Here is a 21,975-nt window from a genome sequence, read left to right as displayed (position 1 = left end):
TCTCCTGTTAAACTGTTCCAGCTGGACACGCGTGGAGCAGTGAGGGCTATGGTGGGAGAGGAAGCACGCAGACCTCCAGCGAGTTTAGTAACTGTGACCGACGTGCTGCCGTGTACCCTGTGAGGAGAAGATGTCCGTGAACGAGGTGTACGTGTTCCGACCCTTCAAGCTCATCGCTCTGCTGTGCGTCTTCCTGGCGCTGTGTCTGGACGTGGTGGCTCTACTCAGTCCAGCCTGGGTCACCGCGGAGCATTTCTCCCTGTCTCTGTGGGAGTCATGCTCCCAATCGGTGGCTCGGCATCCCACGGACGAGCCCCAGTGGAGCTGCTTCTCCACCCTCACATCTGGTAGGAACAGTGTGTTTTGTTTGTTTAACAGTGCGCTGTTGCTCTTGGAGCCCGAATGGTGTTTTGTTTGTTGAAGAGGTTGAAAACCCACGACCAAGTTTTTTGTTGTTTACAGCTCAGATTGATCCTATAAACACGTTTTCGATCTGAAGGGTGGTTTTAGTGATGTGGTGTTTGTAATTATGTCATAGCGCACAGGATATATCCTGTTTTGAAATAAACAAAGAGGATACTGGACTGCGCAAACAGTCTGACTACAAGCTCTGACCACCATCCCCTGGGCAGACTTTGTTTTAGTTGGCTGCTGGTCAATAGATGAGGCATTCAGACTTCTCGCGCAGCTGATAAATTTCCTCTCTACATTCCAGATCGATGACGTGGTTTCACCGTGACAGCCTCACAGTGATGCTCAGTGACAAAGCCACACCTGACCAAGCTTTAACTGTTGATTTTTGTGACAGCTGGATGAGAACTATTTAACAAAGGGCTGGTGCTCATTGTTTTCTAATGCTTTAACTCTGTGCTTAGGTAAAGTGTTTATATGCAAGAAAGCTATGCATAATCCCTCTGGCACACAAAGAGTTAACCCACCCCAGCAAGCAGAAGGCTTTTAGTGGATTTGGAGAGACACATTCAGCATCTTCCCCTTCATCGACCTCACCAAGCCAGGACCCCCTAAGTCGCCTTTTGTCAGGCAGAAAAGCCACGTCCCCCGACCCCCATCCTTTCCCCCCAGGGAAGCAAATCCGCATTAAATTTACTAGATTTGGGAACAGTTGACTTTTGTCCTGTACAGTAAGGCTATTAGCAGGAGCTTTCATCTTTATTAAACACACAGTCGCTCACTGTTACTATTGAAATAAATAAAGGAAGACTTCAAGGATAAAATTGGACCGTTCCATTTAAGTTTCCTCATTTTGTGGCTTAAATGTTTAAAATATTTAAAATTTTTAGCTGTTGATCATTTTTCACAGGACTTTGCACATGCACCCTTGGTGTGATTGACCTCTCTTTGATATTGTGGAATGTGTTGGGGTGAATAGGAGGCGGGTTTGTTGCTCTGAGTGTCTGCAGAACTCATTAAAACAAGAGCGGATGGGTGTGTTGAGGTTAAAGGTGCAGTTCATCCAGTGGCGAAAGAGACTAATTAGGCACGTACAAAGGTTCTCACCCTTGTTCTTGAATTTCATCTACAGTGGCAGTTCCTGATAGAAAAATTCACCATAGCTTTTTACCATCATTATGACAAATAACCAGAAGCTCAGGGAGAGACACACCCAGCGAAAATTGTGCGGTGAGCTTGTTAACCAAATGCAAATTCTCTTTCCGAGCCAAGTCGTTTAAGGTAGGGCGGGAGATCAAAGAGAGGATGCGCAATCAAGGTCGAGCAGACAAAAGATTTTCTCCTGAATGTGTTGCTGGTTTCAGTCTCTGTACCAACACTTGCTTGAACAGAGTTAAGCTCCATTCAAAAAAGGCCACGTGCTGCTTTTAAAAGCCTGGTGCTGTGGAGGTCTTTCCAGGAAAGAATGTGACGCGCAGGAAGATTTTAGTTTTACTTTTCCAACAGGAGCAGTTTGTTTGGAATATGTTAAGTAAATGTGGCATTAAAAAAGCCACTGTGGCTGCAAGAATTTGGAAGAAGCTGGCATTCACAATCACAAACTCCTGTTTCATAACCCAAAGCCTCCAAGGACCAAGGAGACATATACATAATACATAACCATAGACTGTATTTGGAAAATTTTGATTACAAACTCAGTTCCAAGAAAGTTGGAACCCTGCATAAAATATAAATAAAAATGAGTGTAATGGTTTGCAGATTTCAGAAACCCATATTTGTATTTGCAGTAGACCATAATAAACATATTGAATGTTTAAACTGAGACATTTTACTATTATATGATGGATACATCAACAGCACATCTCAAGAAAGTTGGAGCACAGGCATTTTGCAGCTACTTGGGAGCAGGTCGGTAACATGACTGGGCATAAAAAGAGACCAATTGAAAACTAGAATTTCACCCATCAAAACTGGAGCTGGACGTGCCTGGAATGGAATTAACCATGCATTTCACTGACTGAGTTTGCAGACAGGTGGAGGTAACAGCATCTACCTGCCAACCTCCTGCTTTGAAGCCTTAATGCAAGTTAAACGAGCATTAAAGAAAATAAATGGCAGAATTGTCACAAAGCTGTATATTAGTTTTAAAAAACAGATGTGTGTTTGTTCTTTTTTTTACCAGATTGCAAAAAAAAAAAAAAAAGTTTTATTTTTCTTGCAAAGTTTAACATTTGAACATAGGGCTGCTGATTTGTCTCCATTTGTATGCAGTTCTTGACATTTCTGCACAGGCCTGATTTTTTTTTTAATTCCAGAGGTTGCCACATGATACTGTCTTAGGACTAAAAATGTAGTTTGTTGACATGCACAAATATGAACAGCTAGAAAAGTAGGGCAAAAATGTAGCCAACCAGCAGGACAACTAAGATTAAATAACGTGCATTAACATGAGATTCAGCCTTGGATTTTTGCATCTGTTCTCATTACAGGGACTTTGAGTCACTAATTATGTTCTTGACGGTTGCATTCCTGATGCGGGCCTGATGGCTCTCTGCGTCATTCAGTTCTCTCTGCAGGATTAGCTCTTGTTTCGTGTTTGTCAACACAGCGGTTCAATTCAGCCGTGCTCAACTGTGAATCGAGCTTTTGTTGATGAGTAGGATGCTCCTCTTTAACCTGCATGTGTCCTGTTCTTGCAGACTGGCAGATCGCCACCCTGGTGTTGCTAGGTGTCGGTGCAGCCACGACTCTGGTGGCCTTTTTGGTGGCCGTTATTTCCCTGTGCAGGGGCACGCAAAGACAACACTACCGCACTGTGGCAATATTCCTCTTCACTGCAGGTATGTCACCTTTCCCATATATTTATTTATTCATTCATTCACTTTTTATAATGTTTGGCTAATAACCCAGTGTTTCAGCAGTTTCCATATATGCCTGTGTTTGTGCTCCACTGCTCACATTAAATAGAAGCATGCAAAAGACACAGGCGAGTGAGCCTTGCAGGCTGAGCTTGTTTTCTCTGTGGTATTGCCTCTGGAGACCTGCAGGCTGATGTGCCAAGAAAAGGCAGCCACAGAATTTGCAGACTTACCAACAAAGTGAAGTCACTGAGAGGAAAAAAACAAAAAAAAGCCACCACAGACTCCTCGCCCATAACTGCCTCGTAGTTGGACTGCTGCTTCTTCCGTGCTTTGTAAGAATTGCCCTTAGGGTAAAAATAAACTGTGACACTGATGAGAATGAATATAAATTAAAAGCGTATAATTAAAACGAGCGGTCAGAGCATATTGCTCCAAATGGTATACGGCACCAAAGTGACTGACTCAAAGATTGTGCTCACTTTACTTTCAAAACGGTGATGAAGCGCAAACCACTTTCTGCTACTTCACTCGTGCCAAGTTCAAGTTTTCCAGTTTGCGAAATAAAATTATATAAGGAGCAGACAGTTTTACACTGTGCCTGTAGACCAAACCTGAAGTAATAACTGTCACATTTTAAGAAATCTACAACCCCAATTCTAAAAAGCTTGGATGCTGTAAAATGTAAATGTAAATAAAAACAGAAAATTATGTTTTGCAAACAGCATAAATCTTTATTTTATTTTATTTAATAAAGGAAACGTATTTGAGAAAGTGTCCCTTTTTTTTAAAAAAAAAAAAAAAAGGAAAAATTAAGTGTAATGGCGGCAATATGTCTGTAAAAAGTTGGAACAATGCTATGTTTATCGCTGCTGAGTGGAATGATGTCCCGGTCATGTCTGAAATTGGATTCTGGGAGCTTTGAGTGCCGACGGTGTCTTTCTAAATATGTACGCAGCCATACCATCAGAGATGCTTTTGGACTGATTGCTGTCAACAAGATGGACAAGATCTCTTCTCCATACAGGGAGTGCAGAATTATTAGGCAAATGAGTATTTTGTCCACATCATCCTCTCCATGCATGTTGTCTTACTCCAAGCTGTATAGGCTCGAAAGCCTACTACCAATTAAGCATATTAGGTGATGTGCATCTCTGTAATGAGAAGGGGAGTGGTCTAATGACATCAACACCCTATATCAAGTGTGCATAATTATTAGGCAACGTCCTTTCCTTTGGCAAAATGGGTCAAAAGAAGGACTTGACGGGCTCAGAAAAGTCAAAAATAGTGAGATATCTTGCAGAGGGATGCAGCAGTCTCAAAATTGCAAAGCTTCTGAAGCGTGATCATCGAACAATCAAGCGTTTCATTCAAAATAGTCAACAGGGTCGCAAGAAGCGCGTGGAAAAACCAAGGCACAAAATAACTGCCCATGAACTGAGAAAAGTCAAGCGTGCAGCTGCCAAGATGCCACTTGCCACCAGTTTGGCCATATTTCAGAGCTGCAACATCACTGGAGTGCCCAAAAGCACAAGGTGTGCAATACTCAGAGACATGGCCAAGGTAAGAAAGGCTGAAAGACGACCACCACTGAACAAGACACACAAGCTGAAACGTCAAGACTGGGCCAAGAAATATCTCAAGACTGGTTTTTCTAAGGTTTTATGGACTGATGAAATGAGAGTGAGTCTTGATGGGCCAGATGGATGGGCCCATGGCTGGATTGGTAAAGGGCAGAGAGCTCCAGTCCGACTCAGACGCCAGCAAGGTGGAGGTGGATTACTGGTTTGGGCTGGTATCATCAAAGATGAGCTTGTGGGGCCTTTTCGGGTTGAGGATGGAGTCAAGCTCAACTCCCAGTCCTACTGCCAGTTCCTGGAAGACACCTTCTTCAAGCAGTGGTACAGGAAGAAGTCTGCATCCTTCAAGAAAAACATGATTTCCATGCAGGACAATGCTCCATCACACGCGTCCAAGTACTCCACAGCGTGGCTGGCAAGAAAGGGTATAAAAGAAGAAAAACTAATGACATGGCCTCCTTGTTCACCTGATCTGAACCCCATTGAGAACCTGTGGTCCATCATCAAATGTGAGATTTACATGGAGGGAAAACAGTACACCTCTCTGAACAGTGTCTGGGAGGCTGTGGTTGCTGCTGCACGCAATGTTGATGGTGAACAGATCAAAACACTGACAGAATCCATGGATGGCAGGCTTTTGAGTGTCCTTGCAAAGAAAGGTGGCTATATTGGTCGCTGATTTGTTTTTGTTTTGTTTTTGAATGTCAGAAATGTATATTTGTGAATGTGGAGATGTTATATTGGTCTCACTGGTAAAAATAAATAATTGAAATGGGTATATATTTGTTTTTTGTTAAGTTGCCTAATAATTATGCACAGTAATAGTCACCTGCACACACAGATATCCCCCTAAAATAGCTAAAACTAAAAACTACGTCCAAAAACATTCAGCTTTGATATTAATGAGTTTTTTGGGTTCATTGAGAACATGGTTGTTGTTCAATAATAAAATTATTCCTCAAAAATACAACTTGCCTAATAATTCTGCACTCCCTGTAGTTTTCCAAAAAGAATTCCAGTTTCCGATTCGTCTGATCTCAGATCAGTTTTCCACTTTGCCTCAGTATGTTTTAGATGAGCTTAGGCCCAGAGAAGACGGCAGAGTTTCTGGATCGTGCTCACATGGCTTCTTCTTTACTTTTGTGGATAGCACGGTGAACTGTGTTAACAGACGGTGATTTCCGTGACAGAATGATTCCTGTTTTAATGCAGTGCTGCCTGTGGGCCCGACTATTACGGGCATCCAGTAATTTTTTGGAATTTGCCCTTGTGCGTGGAGATTTCCCAGATTCTTGAATCTTTTGAAATAATGTACTGTGGACATAGAGGTATTGAAACTCTTAACAGTTGTAGATTAAGGAATATTCTTCTAAATTTGTTCCATCACTTATAGATTGGTGGACCCCATCCTTTTTTCTTTTTCTTTTTTTAGTTCCACTTATTTTTCCAGGCTTTTGTTGCTCCTGTCCCAACGTTTTTGAGACTTGTTGCTGCCATCAATTTTAAAATGAGTTCATTTCTTTCATGAAACAGTAAGGTATGCTGCTGTGTGGGTGTCGAATGAGCTGGTAGGTGGATTCTGTTACCAGTTTCCTCTTGTTACAGTCTGTGTGATTAGCTAACCGAGCCTGGAGCAGATTCATGTTCAGTGTAGAAACAAGACTTGTATCATCTTTCAAAGTCACACACTCTGAATGAAAGTGTTTCTTTATTTGTTAAAGTATTTCTGTTGCAAGTTTTCTGGTTTCTGTTGCAAGTACAAACAGTATGCATTGCCTTTTAAATACAGCATTAGATAACAGTGTGCTGCTGAAGGGAAACTGTAAGGGATCTTTGTCTTGCTCTGTATCTGAAACCTCACTCACAAAGGACCACTGTGGTCGACTTAATGGCTGTGGTTTTGACTGTTAGCCACTGACGGAAAAGCAGGGGAATGCTGTGTTATCCTTTCCTATGTGTAATTACTTTAAGAGCCTTGCAAGAATACAGCCGCCACACAGGCACGCAGTCCTCGACGGAGCAACAGCAGAAGGGCTGGACTGTTAAATACCCCTTGGCTTGACTGTGACTGTGAGGTATTTACTTTCTGTCCAGAAATATGACCTCAGCAGGGAACAAGCTCAGCCTGGGCTCCATCAGCAGCACCGCAGTCTCAGGCTACAGCCATTCCTCCTTCACACCCATTGCTTCTTCCCATAGGAAGGAAAGGCGGAGTCATACTTGCACAAAGACCGTTCCTCAGGCGTCACCTAGCATGCGTGAAAACGAACTGGAGCCGTTTGTGAGAGAAGGCCACAGTACCCTTTTGAACACCGACGCCTGGACTTCTGCATCCTGCGCGATGCAAAGGAAAAATGATTCACAGCCCTGGAAGCTGTTTCCTCGTGTGATACCTCGTGTGTCATTGAGATGAAAAGAATAAAGATGATTGTTCCACGCTTCACCAAAAAGACGAGAGAGTGTGAGAGAGAGCTGGGAGACTGGTTTTAGTTTAAAAGCCAGAATCTGCTGTTAACGTCAATCACTCTGGGGGAATTAAAGACAGGCCACTTCAAAAAGCTTCCAGCTTCCAGCGAGCAAGAAACCCACAGGGAGGGGTGTCACACAAAGATTGTTCTCTTCAAAAGCGTCTATTTATGGAGATGACAAACTAGATAGAAAACACAGAAGCCCATGAATGCTGTAACACACTTTTTTTTTTCCCTCTCTTAAAGCGCTTTTTGATCCTCGCAAGATAAGTGAATGCTATAAAAAGCTAATTCTTGTTATGCATGGATTGAGGCTAGATATATTTTCCTTAGATTGCGCGTCAGCCAAATCATTTAAACAAAGGACAGAATTATTAGAGTAAAACAGCTTTTCCAAACAACCTACTTTTACTGTGGATGCTTAAATCATTTTACTTTGCACATAAGAAAAAAATAATAATTTCACTTAAAATAAACGAACATTACCAAGGTCAAAATTATTAGCACTCCTGATGCTAACAGTCAGTTGTGTGTCCTTTTTGCTGGATAACAGCCTGCAGTTGTTAGCTGTAGTTTTCAGCGTGTCTCTCACGCGTCTGCTGAGCAATCCCAGTCCATTCTTCTTTGGGGAATCTCTCCTCCAGATGTGATGGTGTCCTGTCATGGACCTTGGTCTTCAGTTCACTCCACAGATTTTCAGTAGGATTCAAGTCAGGGCTTTGACTTCTGATGTTGATCTTCTGGAGGTCGTCCTTCACCAGGAGTGTGAAGTGTGTTTTGGGTCGTTGCGTTAGAAAACAAAGCGATCACCCAGACCCCGTTTAGCTGCTGACTGCTTGAGGTTTTCTGTCCAAATCTTCACATATCCTCCTTTTTTATTCCTTCCACCTTGATGAGATTCCCAATTCCAGATGCACTGAAGCACTCTCTTAGCATAATACTTGCACCACAGAGTATGGTGTGGGTTGTACACCTCTTCCTTCCATCTCTGTGGCCAGAGAACACTAGTTTTGTCTCATCCATCTCATCTAATCTTTCTCCAGGTTGTCCTTGGCATATTTAAGTCTAGCCTGAATTTGCAAAATAGGAATTTTCTTGGTCTGCTGCCTAACAGTCTTTACTTTAAGACTACACTTCCTGATTTGGCTCAGTCATTCACATGTCTTTGCAGTTGTTCTGGGGTCTTTAGACACATCTCTCGCTAGTTTTCTTTCCCTAGGCTGCTAGGCTTGTTTGGTACTTTGTAGCTCGCTTTGAATTTCTTGATGATGCTTCTCACTCCAGTTTTTGACACTCTGTGATAACTTTGTGTATACATCTCCTGCTTTGGGAACATCAGCAATTCTTTTTCCCAAGTCTAAATTGATTTCTTTTGTTTTTGGCATGATGCTTTCTCCACTGGCAGCTCAAACCCTTGCTGAAGTTTTTATACTGTACTGAAAGAAAACAAGCTCTGACTTTGACTCAGTAAAAAGTTATTTTTTTTCCTCAGGATGCTTTTGTGTGTGAAATAATACTGTTATAGAGTGCAGACAGAACAAATTTATGCTTTATGATAATTCCGTCCTCGTCTATAAACAGGACGAGGCTTATTGGGGAATAATCAGAATGTGTTTGCATATAATTGTTTTCATCTATGGCTCCTCAGGAGACATTCATTTATAGTTGTTCGTGCTAAATCTTAGGCAGCTCATTGTGACGAGATCACCTCACGGAACAGAAAGGCAGAGAAGAAAATCGCTTTATATAACCATTCTCTGCTTACCTATACCAGCTGCCTCCTCACTTCTTACACTTAAGCCTCTTTTCACAAGTAACTTTTTGCCTTTACAGCCATCTGTTTGCTGTCAGATTTGTGTTTCGCCTCGAGGAGGCCCTTTAATGTCACGTTTTTGACTTGAATCATGAATTTTGGGAGAACTAAATGGCTTTCACCTTCTGAAAGCACGAGCTAGTTATGTTATAAAATGATGTAGAAAACATTAAATGGATGATTAATCTGAAAGGCTTTACTTGTAGCAGTGATTATTTTAATGGTGTTGGAGTTACTGGGTTTGTTGATTAATCGCTTGGACAAAGGACAAATGGACGATTTTAAACAAACAGTGTCTCATGATTGTCTCTGGTTTCAGTGGTTCTGCAGGCCTGTGCTCTGGTTCTCTACCCGATCAAGTTCATCGATGGAACGGTCCTGCAGACTTATCACGAGTTCAACTGGGGCTATGGGCTCGGCTGGGGGGCCACCATCTTCATGCTGGGTGGAGGAATCCTCTTCTGCCTGCGGACGGACATATACGAGGATGCAATGTACTGAACTTTGTCAGCCCTCTCTGCTCTGCTGGAAATACTTAAGAGGAGAATACAGACCCTACGTGTCCATTTCCCTTGCTGTGTTATTCTCGCCGTTATTTTTAGATAGGCCAGGGCTGTAGGAGTAGACTGCCCTCCCCCCCCCCCCCTGCACCACACTGCCCCAGCCCTACCGGTATCGGGGGCGAGGTGGTAAAGCTAAAGCGCAGAGAGCTTTCTGGACACGCTCGAGCCACCGACGCTGGACGTTTCCACTGAATCTCTATTGTTAGAGAGGAAAGCAGATTCTCAGCACAGGCCTGGATGTGCAGTGAATATTTAATAGGACTGACTGATCACGTTTCCTTTTATTTTTGTAGCTTTTCATGAGGATAAAAAGCTAGTTGTCAGTTTATTTGTGGCATGATTTCCCACTTTATAGGAACAGTGAAAACCTCACTTCCTCTCGTGTGTTAGCCGAAACATATCTAGTAACTGTAAATTACTCAGCTTTGACGTATGCTATTGAGTGTTCATACTTTTGATTTTTTTTCTTTTAATGACACCAGTTTGTCTCAAATGGAAAAATGTAAATGTGTATAAAGTATTTCTACATGAAGAATTCTGAATAAATAATTGTAGTTTTGGGAGCATTTGGAGTGTAAATTGTTGCTTTCAGTATCAAAGGTGACATGCGGACACTCTCTGCTTACACGCTGACCTTTGACTCACTTTTTTTACTGCCCCTTTTTAGACTGGACAGCAGGGAGACAAAAATGCAAACCACTTTCATTATCGAGAGGACACATTCCTCAAAGGAAAACATCCCAGGCTGTTTAAAGAGGCAGCACCAGCTCAGAGTTATGATGGGTTTTTAATTTTTTTTATTTTTATGTTTTTAGTTTTTAAGTCCGTTTAGTTTCAGTTAGTTCCCAGAGCAGATTTTCTTGTTTAGTTTAGTTTTCATTGTTTCAATGTTTTGTTTTTATTCGTTTCTGTGTTTGTTTTAGTCTTTCCGGTGATTATTGAACGGAGGCGATATCTCAGAGCGAACATTCACATTTCTTCTAATATTTAGTTTCTTAATAGCCTTCTTAATGTCTTGTCTGGCAGCTTCTGCAATCAGAATCAGAATTAAGAACCGAATGCACTGCTGTGACAAACACATTTGCTTTTACAAGACGAGCTCTATAAATTCTCTATGGGCTCCTCTTGTTCATGTTTACTGTTTATTTATTCATTCTCATTATTGTTATTTTTATTATTACTCACAGTGGCTAAAATAATCATGTCAAAGCTGAAAGGCAGGAAAAACACAAAAGTCAGAAAAAAGAAACTGGGAGAATCAGGAGGAAATCTAATAAAGAAGACAGAGTACTGGATGGTCTCCTTTGTTACTTGTACTCAAAAAAATTGCTAAATTGAACTAATTTAAAAATATATAAATTTTCCATTTAATTGTATCCATTGTAAACTGTTACATGTAATGGAATCTGGTCAAATGAAATGTACTTGATTGGTAGATTAATGGAAATATACTTGGTATAAACTTAATGATTAATTATTTGAATAAATAACCCTTTTTAAAAATATATTTCAATTGCATTTTTCTCACAATTGCTGCTTTGTGGTTATATAGGGTCACAAATGGGATTTTTCTGAGTGCAAATTCAAGAAAATCAGCACATAGATTAGAGTAAAAACACTTTTTAAAGGCAGCTGACTGTCTCAGTGAACCCATGAATGCCTCATCAAGCAAGATGTCTGCAAGATCACAAAATTCTAGTTTTTATTGTAATTAGTTGAAATGTTTTTTCCACATCTAGTTTGGGTTTTTAGTTTTATTTTAACTATAATAACCTCACACCAGGTTGCATGTATGTAAAGACATTATGTGCTGGTGCAGACATGGGCAGCACGTCCTCCTGTATTTGTATTCATGACATGCATTTTCTATACATTTGCAAGAGACTTTTGCACTGCTCTGTTATTTTACTTATAATGGACAATAATAAGCTTTCAGCTGTGTTTTTGTGCTTAAAACCTTAATATTTTGATCTTTTACATTTTTAATTCGACGTGTCTGACAGTGCACGAGTCATAGATGTTTATTAGTGCTAATGAAAAGCACGTTTAAGAAGTCCTGTTATTTCTCAGGGTGTTTGGGAACAGAAGGTATTGCCACACTTGGAACATCCTGCTGAAGTCTTCGTTTACCCTACAGATTACAAAATGCAACAGCTGCTAAGGACTCCGGAAAAGTTGATAAATATTTTTTCCACAGCTGCAGAAGCGTGAAAACTCCCCAGCTGTGGACAGCGTGTACACAAGAATCAACAACTCTAAAGGGGAAAGGGTTCAAATCATTGCATTGTGTGAAGCTGATATTTTGCCCCTGTAAGCTGTGACGGGTGGAAGATTTTTCCTCGTCTCATTACCTCCCAGGAATCTTTGAAATATGCTACACAGGTTAAAAGGTGAGGCGTCATGTGTCAGGCTAAAAGAGGACACGCCAAGTTTTACCAAAATATCTGTCAGGTGTGATCCAGTTTTAGTTTAATGTCCCTGATGCATGTAAAACCTTTTTTTTTTTTTTTCTTTAGCTAAAAAGTAAATTTTAACTAAAGAAAAGTCCTTTGGCTGTAGAGCCAGCAGAGCAAAGAGACTCTTGACACTGAGCAAGTGAAATATTTACTCAGGACACTAAAAAAAAAAAAAAAATTTCTATGGTACAAGAATGTTTTTAAGCATTAATGTTAGATATGCACCCACAATATCCCAGCTGTTTCACATAATATGCACGTCTATCTCTTTGGCAGGAGGAGGTTCTGAAATGTTTGCCCACTCGTGTTAGAGGTCTCAAGTTGAAATGCCAGTAGATCTTTATGCTTTGCATTCCACCCACACAGTTGCTGTGCTCGCATAAAACGTTTCTGCAAAGTAAATTGACATTTTCACTAAAAAAGAAACCAAAAATATCAAGAATAAGAGTAAGTGCCAGATACCAAAGTCTCCTCTATATTTGCTGCATTTTCTTGAGGATTATGTTTAACCAGCACCTCAATAGTAATCATCTTGCCCCACCTAGTGGTCATGCTGAACATGTCAGGTGCTGCAGAGTGAGGAGGGTCACATTCAGGCACATTCTGGTGTAATAGTGAGCTCCCCCCCCATTTTCTCTATGTGCTACAAAGCTTTTAAAAATAGCAGTAGATTTTACAGTGTTTTTCATTTTTTTTATAAAAAAAAAAAAAAGAAAAAAAAAAAAGGAAAAAAAGTCCAATAAATGAATAAAACAAGAAATACCCACATGCAAACGTCCTTTATGAAAGCCATTGGGACATAAATCACTGTTATTTGTGTGAATTTGTTTGCATCTGCTTGACGATAATCTGGCTGCGGAGAGTAGCCTGGCCCCTCGGTGCAGTAACCAGCCAGGCCCTGCACACTTTTACCACGCAGGGACAGATTCCAGTTACTGAGCCTGGGGGACAGATGAAAAATTCACCCCTGGTACCTGTGGAAGAAATTTGTTTTACTGATACGACTGATTATGCACAGATGTTCTAAAAAGCTGAGAACATTTTAAATCCAAACCTGAAGTTGTCCAGCTTATGTGTTCCTTAACAGTGGAAGTCCTTGTGAACAAGGGTCAGCGCACTAGTAAGTCAGATAAATGGACTGGACTGTAACAGCCGGGCTATACATTACCCTCCTCCAAGTCCTCTGTTAAGACTGGCTCCACCAAAATTACACATTAACCCAAGAGCATTTCTCTGCCCTGCAACTTCTTTGGGTCCCATTGAACCCAGATGCAAAGGACACAGCAGGGTGTTAACGGGGAGCAAAATTCAAGCGTTTTATTGCTTGATGCAAAAGACAAATGCAAAGTCTACAAAGTAACAGCATGTGAAACATGCACAGGGTTGATTGAATAAGACGATACAGTTGGAATCAGCTGAAAACACTTAGGAACAGGTGAAAACAATCACAGCACCGTGAACAAGACAGGAAATGAAAACAAGAGCAAATGTGAAAAGCAACAAAAAAAAGTAGGATCAGCAAGTAACAAAGAGAAACACCTGCTATCACATAAGAAGACACAGAAAAACACAAAAACCAACACTAAACATGATTACACAATCTGGTGCAGACAAGCCAACAGAACACCAGGACTATAGTAAATAAATAAACAGTCACTGTGGATGGGGGCAAACTTTAACAATTGCTCAAGTATCTGAAAACCATCTGTTATGTCATTTGTAGTTGTCCACACTTTCAGTGCACATGTACACAAAAATAAAGACATGTTTCATATGGACACACTTTAATATATTTTCCTCTACCGGTATTAATTCTCTCATTAAGACTGTGACTGTGTAAGAAGTCCGAACTTTACCACCAAGCTAAGTAAGTAAACAACAGAGACACAGCTATCCATGGGAAGCAGCCAGCTGCCTACCTGACCTTGTGGATGTCACTGAATGTTGGATCAAACACTGAAAGCTGCGGTCAGCCCGGAGCCAGATGGTTATTTTCCCAACAAGAAAGCAAATATCTTGCAGCTGAAGCTCTCCGTTTAATTGCGTTTCTGCTATAGACTCATTCGTTTTGGGGTTCTATAGTATACACATAAGCTTCAAGAAAATGGTGTAATCATTTAAACAGAGCGTGTTAAGATGTTTGACATGTTTTTCAACACAACTCCAGTCTTTCTCAGGCAAATCTGCACGAGTGTATGGCAAGAAACATGCCATGCTCACGTAATCTTAACAGAGTTGAATTCAGCTATTTGTTTACAATCAGTCTATCCACGTTTCACAGGAGAGTCAGCTGAGAAACATCCAAAAAGACTTATTTTATTTATGAAATGCATATGCTACAGATTATCTGGGCAGTAGAGGGCAACAAGAGCTGATGATCCATCAGACCATAAAGCATATACAGTACTCTTGAACGCATGAGGGAGCTGGGTGAACTTCATAAGAGATTATTTCATAATGGGTTTTGGTGTTGAGCCACATGCTACAGATACAGTACAAAGATCATTTTCATGTGATAAATAACGAGGGTGACAGAGATGAATAAACATCAAGACATTGATATATCAAATCAAACCGCTTCCCAACACCAGTTAATGAGCTGTAAGAGAAATAATAAATAAAATCACTGAGATTAGCATATGACAGATTATCAACGTGAACCACTAAAGCAAACACAAACAAATCAGTCACCCATGTGGGAGCTGAGGGAGTATTACACTGACTAGCCACGCTTCCACTCTGCACTCCACATTTAGAAAAGTCAGGGAAAAAGGCTAAGAGTCGTCGAAAAGGCAGGCTGCATTTAACAATGCATTTGTTTCTTTTAAGGTCAAAAGGCACAGACTTTAATCCTTTAGCCTGTCTTTACAGGTAAAGCACAACAGGCTTATTCTCCTTTATCAGCTGAGGACTGTAAAGATCAGCAGAAAGGCAGCTTTCATGCAGGTATATGAGTTAGTTCATGTAGGGGGATTGGCAGACAAATATGTGGAACTTGCACTGGATTTATTCATACACTCCTCAACTTTTACAGTCAGGGAAAAAAATATTTGAACTGCCGCTGATTTTGTACATTTGCCCACTAACAAAGAAATGATCAGTCTATAACTTCAATGGTAGATTTATCTGAACAGCGAGAGACAGGACAAACAAAGAAATCCAGAAAAATGCATTTTTAAAAAGTTATAAATTTACATTTTCATGAAGAAAATAAGTATTTGATCCCTTTTGCAAAACGAGTTTTAGTACTTGGTGGCAAAACACACACACACACTAGGATCTGGAGACTGGCTTGGCCACTCCAAGACCGTAATGTGCTTCTTCTTGAGCCAATCTTTTGGCTTAGCTGTGCGTTTTGGATCACTGTCATGCTCACGACTCATTTTCAATGCTCATCCATCCTCCTTTTGATGTGGTGCAGTTGTCCTGTCTTCTTGGCAGAAAAACACCCCCAAAGCATAATGTCTCCACCTCCATGTTGACGGTGTTCTTGGAGTCACAGGCAGCATTCCTCCTACTCCAAACACGGCAAGTTGAGTTGATGCCAAATAGCTCAATTTTGATCTTGTCTGACAACACTTTCAGCCTGTCTACCTCTGAATCATTGATATGTTCAGTGGCAAACTTCAAACGGGCCTGTACATGTGCGTTCGTGAGCAGAGTGACCTTGCAGGCACTGCAGGATTTCACGGGGTAGTGTGTTACTAACTGTTTTCTTGATGACTATGGTCCCAGCTGCCTTGAGAACATTGACAAGTTCCTCCTGAGTAGTTCTGGGCTGGTTCCTCAGCATTGTAATTATCACTGAAACACCACAAGGTGAGATCTTGCGTGGAGCTCCAGAAGGAGAGAGATTGGCAGTTATTTTATGGTTCTTTTGTGAATTATTGCACCAACTGTTGTCACTTTCTCACCCAGCTGCTTAGCAATGGTCCTGTAGCCCATTCCAGCCTCGTGTAGGTCCACAGTCTTGTCCCTGACATCCTTGGACAACTCTTTGGTCTTGACCATGGTGTAGAGCAGGGGTCCCCAACTCCAGGCCTCAAGGGCTGGTGTCCTGCAGTTTTTAGATGTGTCCTTGATCCAACACAGCTGATTCAAATGGCTAAATTACCTCCTTAACATGTCTTGCAGTTCTCCAGAGGCTTGGCAATGAACTAATCATTTGATTCAGGTGTGTGGATCCAGGGTGAGATCTAAAACCTGCAGGACACTGGCCCTCGAGGCCTGTAGTTGGGGACCCCTGGTGTAGAGTTTGGAATCTAGATGGATTTATTGCTTCTATGCACAGCTGTCTTTTATACAGGTAACAAGTTGAGAAGGCTCAATGTCAGCTCATTACCTGTATAAAGTACACCTGGGAGCCAACAATCTTGCTGATTGATAGGAGATCAAATACTTATTTTCTTACTGAAAATGCAAATTAATTCATAACTTTTAAACAATTCATTTATCTTGATTTTCTTTGTTATTGTATCTCACTGTATTAATGAGCACATGTCCCATTGAGGATGCTGTTCTCACTGATGACGTCTTTAGTGAGAAATACAAAGACATGGCACTGAAATTAGAATCTTAGTCACCAGATCAGAAATCTTATGAAGGTAATGATCCAGATATCTATAATTATTGCCATAAGAAAGGTAAGTGAAAAAAAAAAAATCAATTGCAAAAAGAAAAGGGAAAGATGTGCATTTTGCTAATTTGGCTGAACCAGTAGAAACATCTTAGATCAGTTTGAGTTATGCTTCATTCTCATATTTGTCATATTTGTGGTACTTGATACTGAGGAGAAAGTTCCAGCACAATTTTTACAGGATTCAGGAGCATCCCATACTTTCAAACCTGAAAGCTGTGTACAAGTCAGAGGAATGGGTCTGCAAACATGTGCCTATGCATAAAAGTTTATGTGTTTTGTGGCTGGTGAGACTGGTGTATGTCCAAAAAACGTTTCCATTGTCAGTTCCAGCTGATCTGTCTGCGTCTTGGTCTGATATAGGAAGACACAGATGGCTTAGTATTGCTTGCATCTTAGGTAGGAAGTTAGACGAGGTTATTTTCTACAGAATTGCTTCTTTATTGCAGTTTTATAAAAAAATGTCTTCTGAAATCTGTGCTTCTCCTTAAAACGCAGATTTCTCTGCACACGTAAAGATTGGCCAAGTTGCCCAGATTATAACAAACCCCAATAACAATATAACTGCTACTCATATCTATCTAGTACCTCCCTCAAGCAGTTTGAACATCCAATTACTGACCGTATGAGTCCTCTTTCTCATTATAAATTGTGTTGTGCTCTTATTTGTTAACACTGATGCACCAGTCAAATAGATATCCAGCTGTGTTCTATCATTGCAACATCTGGAGTCAAGGCCATGAGCCAATTCATCTGCTCTGAGTGACCGAGACACGGTCAAAATACCAGATAAATGGAAGTCTTCTAAAAGCTCCCATGGTAGATTGCCTAAACCTTATCATGTGTGTAATTCCACGTAAGGAAACATTGGAGGAAGGTGAGAATAAACTTATAGAAATGCTAAATAAAACACTGGGGGATTTAGATGGGAAAAATGTAAACAACTTGTTCTTTTTAGACATGCAAACTCACACAAATGTGTAAGAATATGGTCTTACTTGAAGCAGGTAGCATATATGTTTAAATTAGTATTGCTGTGGGTACTTCCTCTAATTGGGCCTTCCCTTGTATTTTTAGAATTTAAACATGTTCACTTAGTAAAATCAGTACAGGGCATCTAAGGCAAAAAATATTAACAAAACCAGATTATTTTCCCCTACCAAGGAAGGAAGATTGTGTTGATTAAATAGGGATGGTAAAAATTGTGGTTTTGCTCTTGGCAGGTTGCCCTTTCAAGAAGAAGAGCAGCATCTGTGTTTTTGTAACCCTGTCAAAACATATATTCTTACAGCATCATGCTGGTTAGACAGTGTAATGCAGCCCGAGAACAAGGTTGCTGTGTCAATGAGACTAGAAGGGAAGGAAATATTAGGTCTACTGTGATGCACGAAGTACCTGCTGACAATGGTTACATTTGTGAATAATAAAGGGCAAGAACTTTAACCATAAAAAGATCCAGATTAAATTCAGACTGAAAGATCAGGGGAAAGAGAGGAAATGCCTGATTCAAACTTGGCCTCTGCAGTGGACCTTTAGAATATGAGTTGCTCAACTCAGTGAGTCACACTAGTGTCCAGAAGTGATGGAAGACTATTTTGATTTGCTCATTTAGAGTGAGAAGCTAATTCCTTTCTTTTGACTGAGGGTTTTTAAAGATTGGGACACTGTAAATGCGCCTGAGTCGCTCGTTTATAGTAACGTCTGTCACCTGGATCGATGGTTCATCTGAAGGCTGTCGTGGTCCCGGGTCAGCTGACCCAGTCTTGAGTTTTACGGGCTTTCCAGTTTTTTGTTTATTTAATGTGAGATATTTGGGTTGTGTAATGTCTGTATTATTTTGTGTACTCATCCATGTTCCAAATTACTTTAGAGTTTAGTTCCCCCCAGTGTTTCATCCTCTCCTGTCAAGTCTGTGTTTAGTCAGTCTTGTCTTATTTATGGTTTCCGTGTTCTGTCACCCATTGTTTTATTGTGAGAGTACTTCATCTCATTGCATTCTGTTAAGTGTTATTCCTGATTTATCCCTGTTGTGTTCCCAGCTGTATCCACTTCCCTAATTACACCTGTTCATTGCCAGGATGCTGAGTCACCTTCCCTCCGGCTCTCCCAGATCCAGTGTCTCTATCCCCAGTGTTCACAGTTTAGGTATGCTTTTTTTTTTATGCATTATGTTTGTAGGGTTAACACTAACACCAACCCTAACACAGTAATGTTTACATATGATTTTATACTTAATAACATACCAATTTGTGTCAGAGACACACAGCATAACAATCCCGAGCACAGGCTGTTGGGTGGTGGAGGCCATGAGAGAGGGGCCAGGTGGCTCTCATTTGGTGGTTAAGTACTGATTGATCAATCCATTATCCAATCTTCCATGCCACATAAACACGCGCACACACAACCCACATGATCTTGGGTCATAACATAATACATGCTTACACTTCATCCCACCATCATTATTTTAATTTTTTTATTCTGTTGTCTGAGCAAATCATCCCCAGATCACTTGCAAATGCTTCTCACCCAGTCTTCTGAAAGGTCCCACATAACAGGTTTCTTCCTTCTCACTGTCACTAAGTCCTTGCTCATAGTGAGTCATAGACTGTCGGGGATTTCTTGTATTATTGTAGGGTTTGTTTACAGTGTAAAGCGCCTTGAGGTGACTCATGTTGTGATTTACCACAATATGAATTGAACTGACACTGCCTCTCCATAAGGTTCAGTGTTCAATTCAAGATTTCGTTGATCATTTTAGGGCTATTCAAGGTCAGCTGTTTCCCTATATTAGTAAAGTACTATATCAATTCGTAATCACTACGTCTCTGAAATCATCTGCTCAGTACTTGGTGGTTGTATCTTGGTCCAGGTTAAAGAAAAAGGAGATTAAGCTTTTGAGATTCTGCCCTCCCAAGATTTTGGTTTAGTTTTGATTATGAAACACTTTCTGACTTTTGTTCTTGAAAGGGCCATATAATTATATGATGATAAAATCACATCAGCACTTTCATATTACAAAATATGAATATTACAAAAGTGGAGTTTGCTGAGGTTCACTTAACAACTACACTGCAGAAGTGGTTTATAAAACTTGCAGCAATAATTTTCAGTCATCATGATCACTATCATAATTTCTGTTAACTAAACAAAAGCTTCCAGTAGACCAGTCCCTTTCCCAGCTGGGATAGGCTCCAGGCCCTTTTTTTGTTTGGATGGGTAAAAAAATAAAATTAAATCAGATTGGAGCACGAACAAACAGGAAAATGAAAACAAACAAAAGATCAAAACACAATGTGGGAGCTGGGGGAGTATAGGCAGTCTGAGCAGGCCGGGCAGTCCTCATGCATAAACATATGCTTTATGTATACGCACTTTATGTGCATGCACAGCTAAAACAAACAAGTTAGTTTATTTTTTTATACAGCTGTAACGAGGAGCATCTGGAAGTAAAATGTCAGAAATAAAATATTCCCCCGCCTTTATGTTTTGTGTAGGTTGCCACGTCAATGATCTTGAGGTATTTTAGTGGTTTTGCTCTATTTGGTGTCCTGCTTGACTTTAACACATCAATCAGATTCAGCTGAGTGGGAATGAAGTACCACGACCAGCCAAGTCATTCAGAACATCAGGAATGTCCTAATAGCTACAGACAGATGACAGTACTGACAAGCACAGTGAATGAGTTATGACTTGAAATTAATATTTCAAGTTAAAAAACAATCAAATCCAAATAAATACCTTTTGCACAGAAATGATTAGAGCATTTCTAGAAATAGAGGTAAAGTTAGAAGTGTGTGGTTATTTATTTTTCTACAGTGCTTTTCCCACTGTTACATCCACACAAACCCACTCAAAACCAAATCTAAAGACTCTTTGCACAGCAAGCTTGCTGGGGGAAAATGCTCTTCTGGTACAGATTTGCCTTAGTGTTTAAAACAAAAATAACAAGGTATGTGTTGTATAAACCATTCCGATGATTCTTTTCCGTCAGGTCCCTCAGGAGATTTTACCCACCTTACATCCTATTGCCCAAATCCTATTTTGTTTTCCAGATACAACTGTGATGGATACATGATGAAAAAAATTAAGATATTCATAATTTATATTACAAGAGTGGTATGTTGTTGACTTTGCTGAGGTTGGCTTACAGAGTACACTGCACAAGCATGTACAAAACATGCGACATTGATTATTATCATTATTTCTGTTGGATTACCACCACCACCATCTATCCCCCATGATAAGCAGTTAAAAAATGAATGAATGAATGAATATCCAAGAATGCATGATGACACAGATGATGGAAAGACAAGGTTATCTGTATTTTTAGTGAATCACAGACATTTTAATAATAATAATAATAATAATGGATACTTTATTGATCCCCATGGGGAAATTACTTGTTTTTCTCTGCATTTGACCCATTCACTCAGTGAAGCAGTGGGCAGCCCACTAAGCAGGCGCCCGGGGAGCAGTGTGTAGGGACGGTACCTTGCTCAGGGTAGCCGTTAAGTGGATTCGAACCGCCGACCTTCCGATCATGGGGCGACCACTTTACCTACTGAGCTATCCCTGCCCCATTTAGGGCATTAATGTTCATACAGTATTTTATTGTTCTACCTGAATGCTTGTTTGTTCTTTGGCGTTGCTGGGAGGCCCATGATAAGTTGAATGAGGTTCAGAAAGCTGAGCTGATGTTATCAGTTTCAGCTGAAGCCTCACCCTTGTCCTGAATAACTCATAACTCGTTGGCTGCGTTACTATACTCACTCAGTATTCATTAATAAACTATGTAGCTTCTCTGCAAAACCACGTCTCACACTTATTTGCGATCTGGAGTGAACAAAGCGTTCTCCAGTGCGCCCCAGTAATCTTTGCCAATGAAAAAAAAAAAATGGAGTATGTGTTTGCTTCCTACAAACTTACATTCTGTTAAAACAGAAAATCCCTTTTCTCTTTTTTTAGTTTATATTTTTTTAATGCGAAGATGTAAAGAAGAGACCTTGAACATTATTCTTTATTTTAATTAGAATTAAGCACATAATGAAATACATCAAACCCAAATAAGAGCATAAAATACATTCATTACAAGCACTATTATTCCATAAAATATGCTTTAACATATAAAAGCTGGTAAGAATAACACTCAACACCAACTTGATAGCCTAATTTTATAGTATATGTTCTATT

At 40.3% G+C, this 21,975-nt stretch overlaps 1 protein-coding gene and 1 long non-coding RNA gene across 2 annotated transcripts; one reads left to right on the top strand and one right to left on the bottom strand.

Annotated features, from left to right (window-relative positions):
• LOC101483903 (transmembrane protein 47) lies at positions 1-10,259 on the top strand. Its single transcript, XM_004563968.2, has 3 exons — positions 1-347; positions 3,111-3,251; positions 9,450-10,259. Exons 1-3 carry the CDS (start codon positions 131-133, stop codon positions 9,629-9,631), a joined length of 540 nt encoding a protein of 179 aa, XP_004564025.1. The 5' UTR covers positions 1-130; the 3' UTR covers positions 9,632-10,259.
• A 4,826-nt stretch (positions 10,260-15,085) lies between these two features.
• LOC143420674 (uncharacterized) lies at positions 15,086-16,190 on the bottom strand. Its single transcript, XR_013100399.1, has 2 exons — positions 16,064-16,190; positions 15,086-15,986 (listed from the first exon to the last, which is right to left on the bottom strand). It is a non-coding gene; the product is annotated as an uncharacterized LOC143420674 (long non-coding RNA).
• Positions 16,191-21,975: the final 5,785 nt, after the last annotated feature.

This window comes from Maylandia zebra, linkage group LG10 (genome assembly GCF_041146795.1).
Source record: "Maylandia zebra isolate NMK-2024a linkage group LG10, Mzebra_GT3a, whole genome shotgun sequence".
Lineage (NCBI taxonomy): Eukaryota > Metazoa > Chordata > Actinopteri > Cichliformes > Cichlidae > Maylandia > Maylandia zebra.
This window is presented reverse-complemented; position numbering and strand designations above follow the sequence as displayed.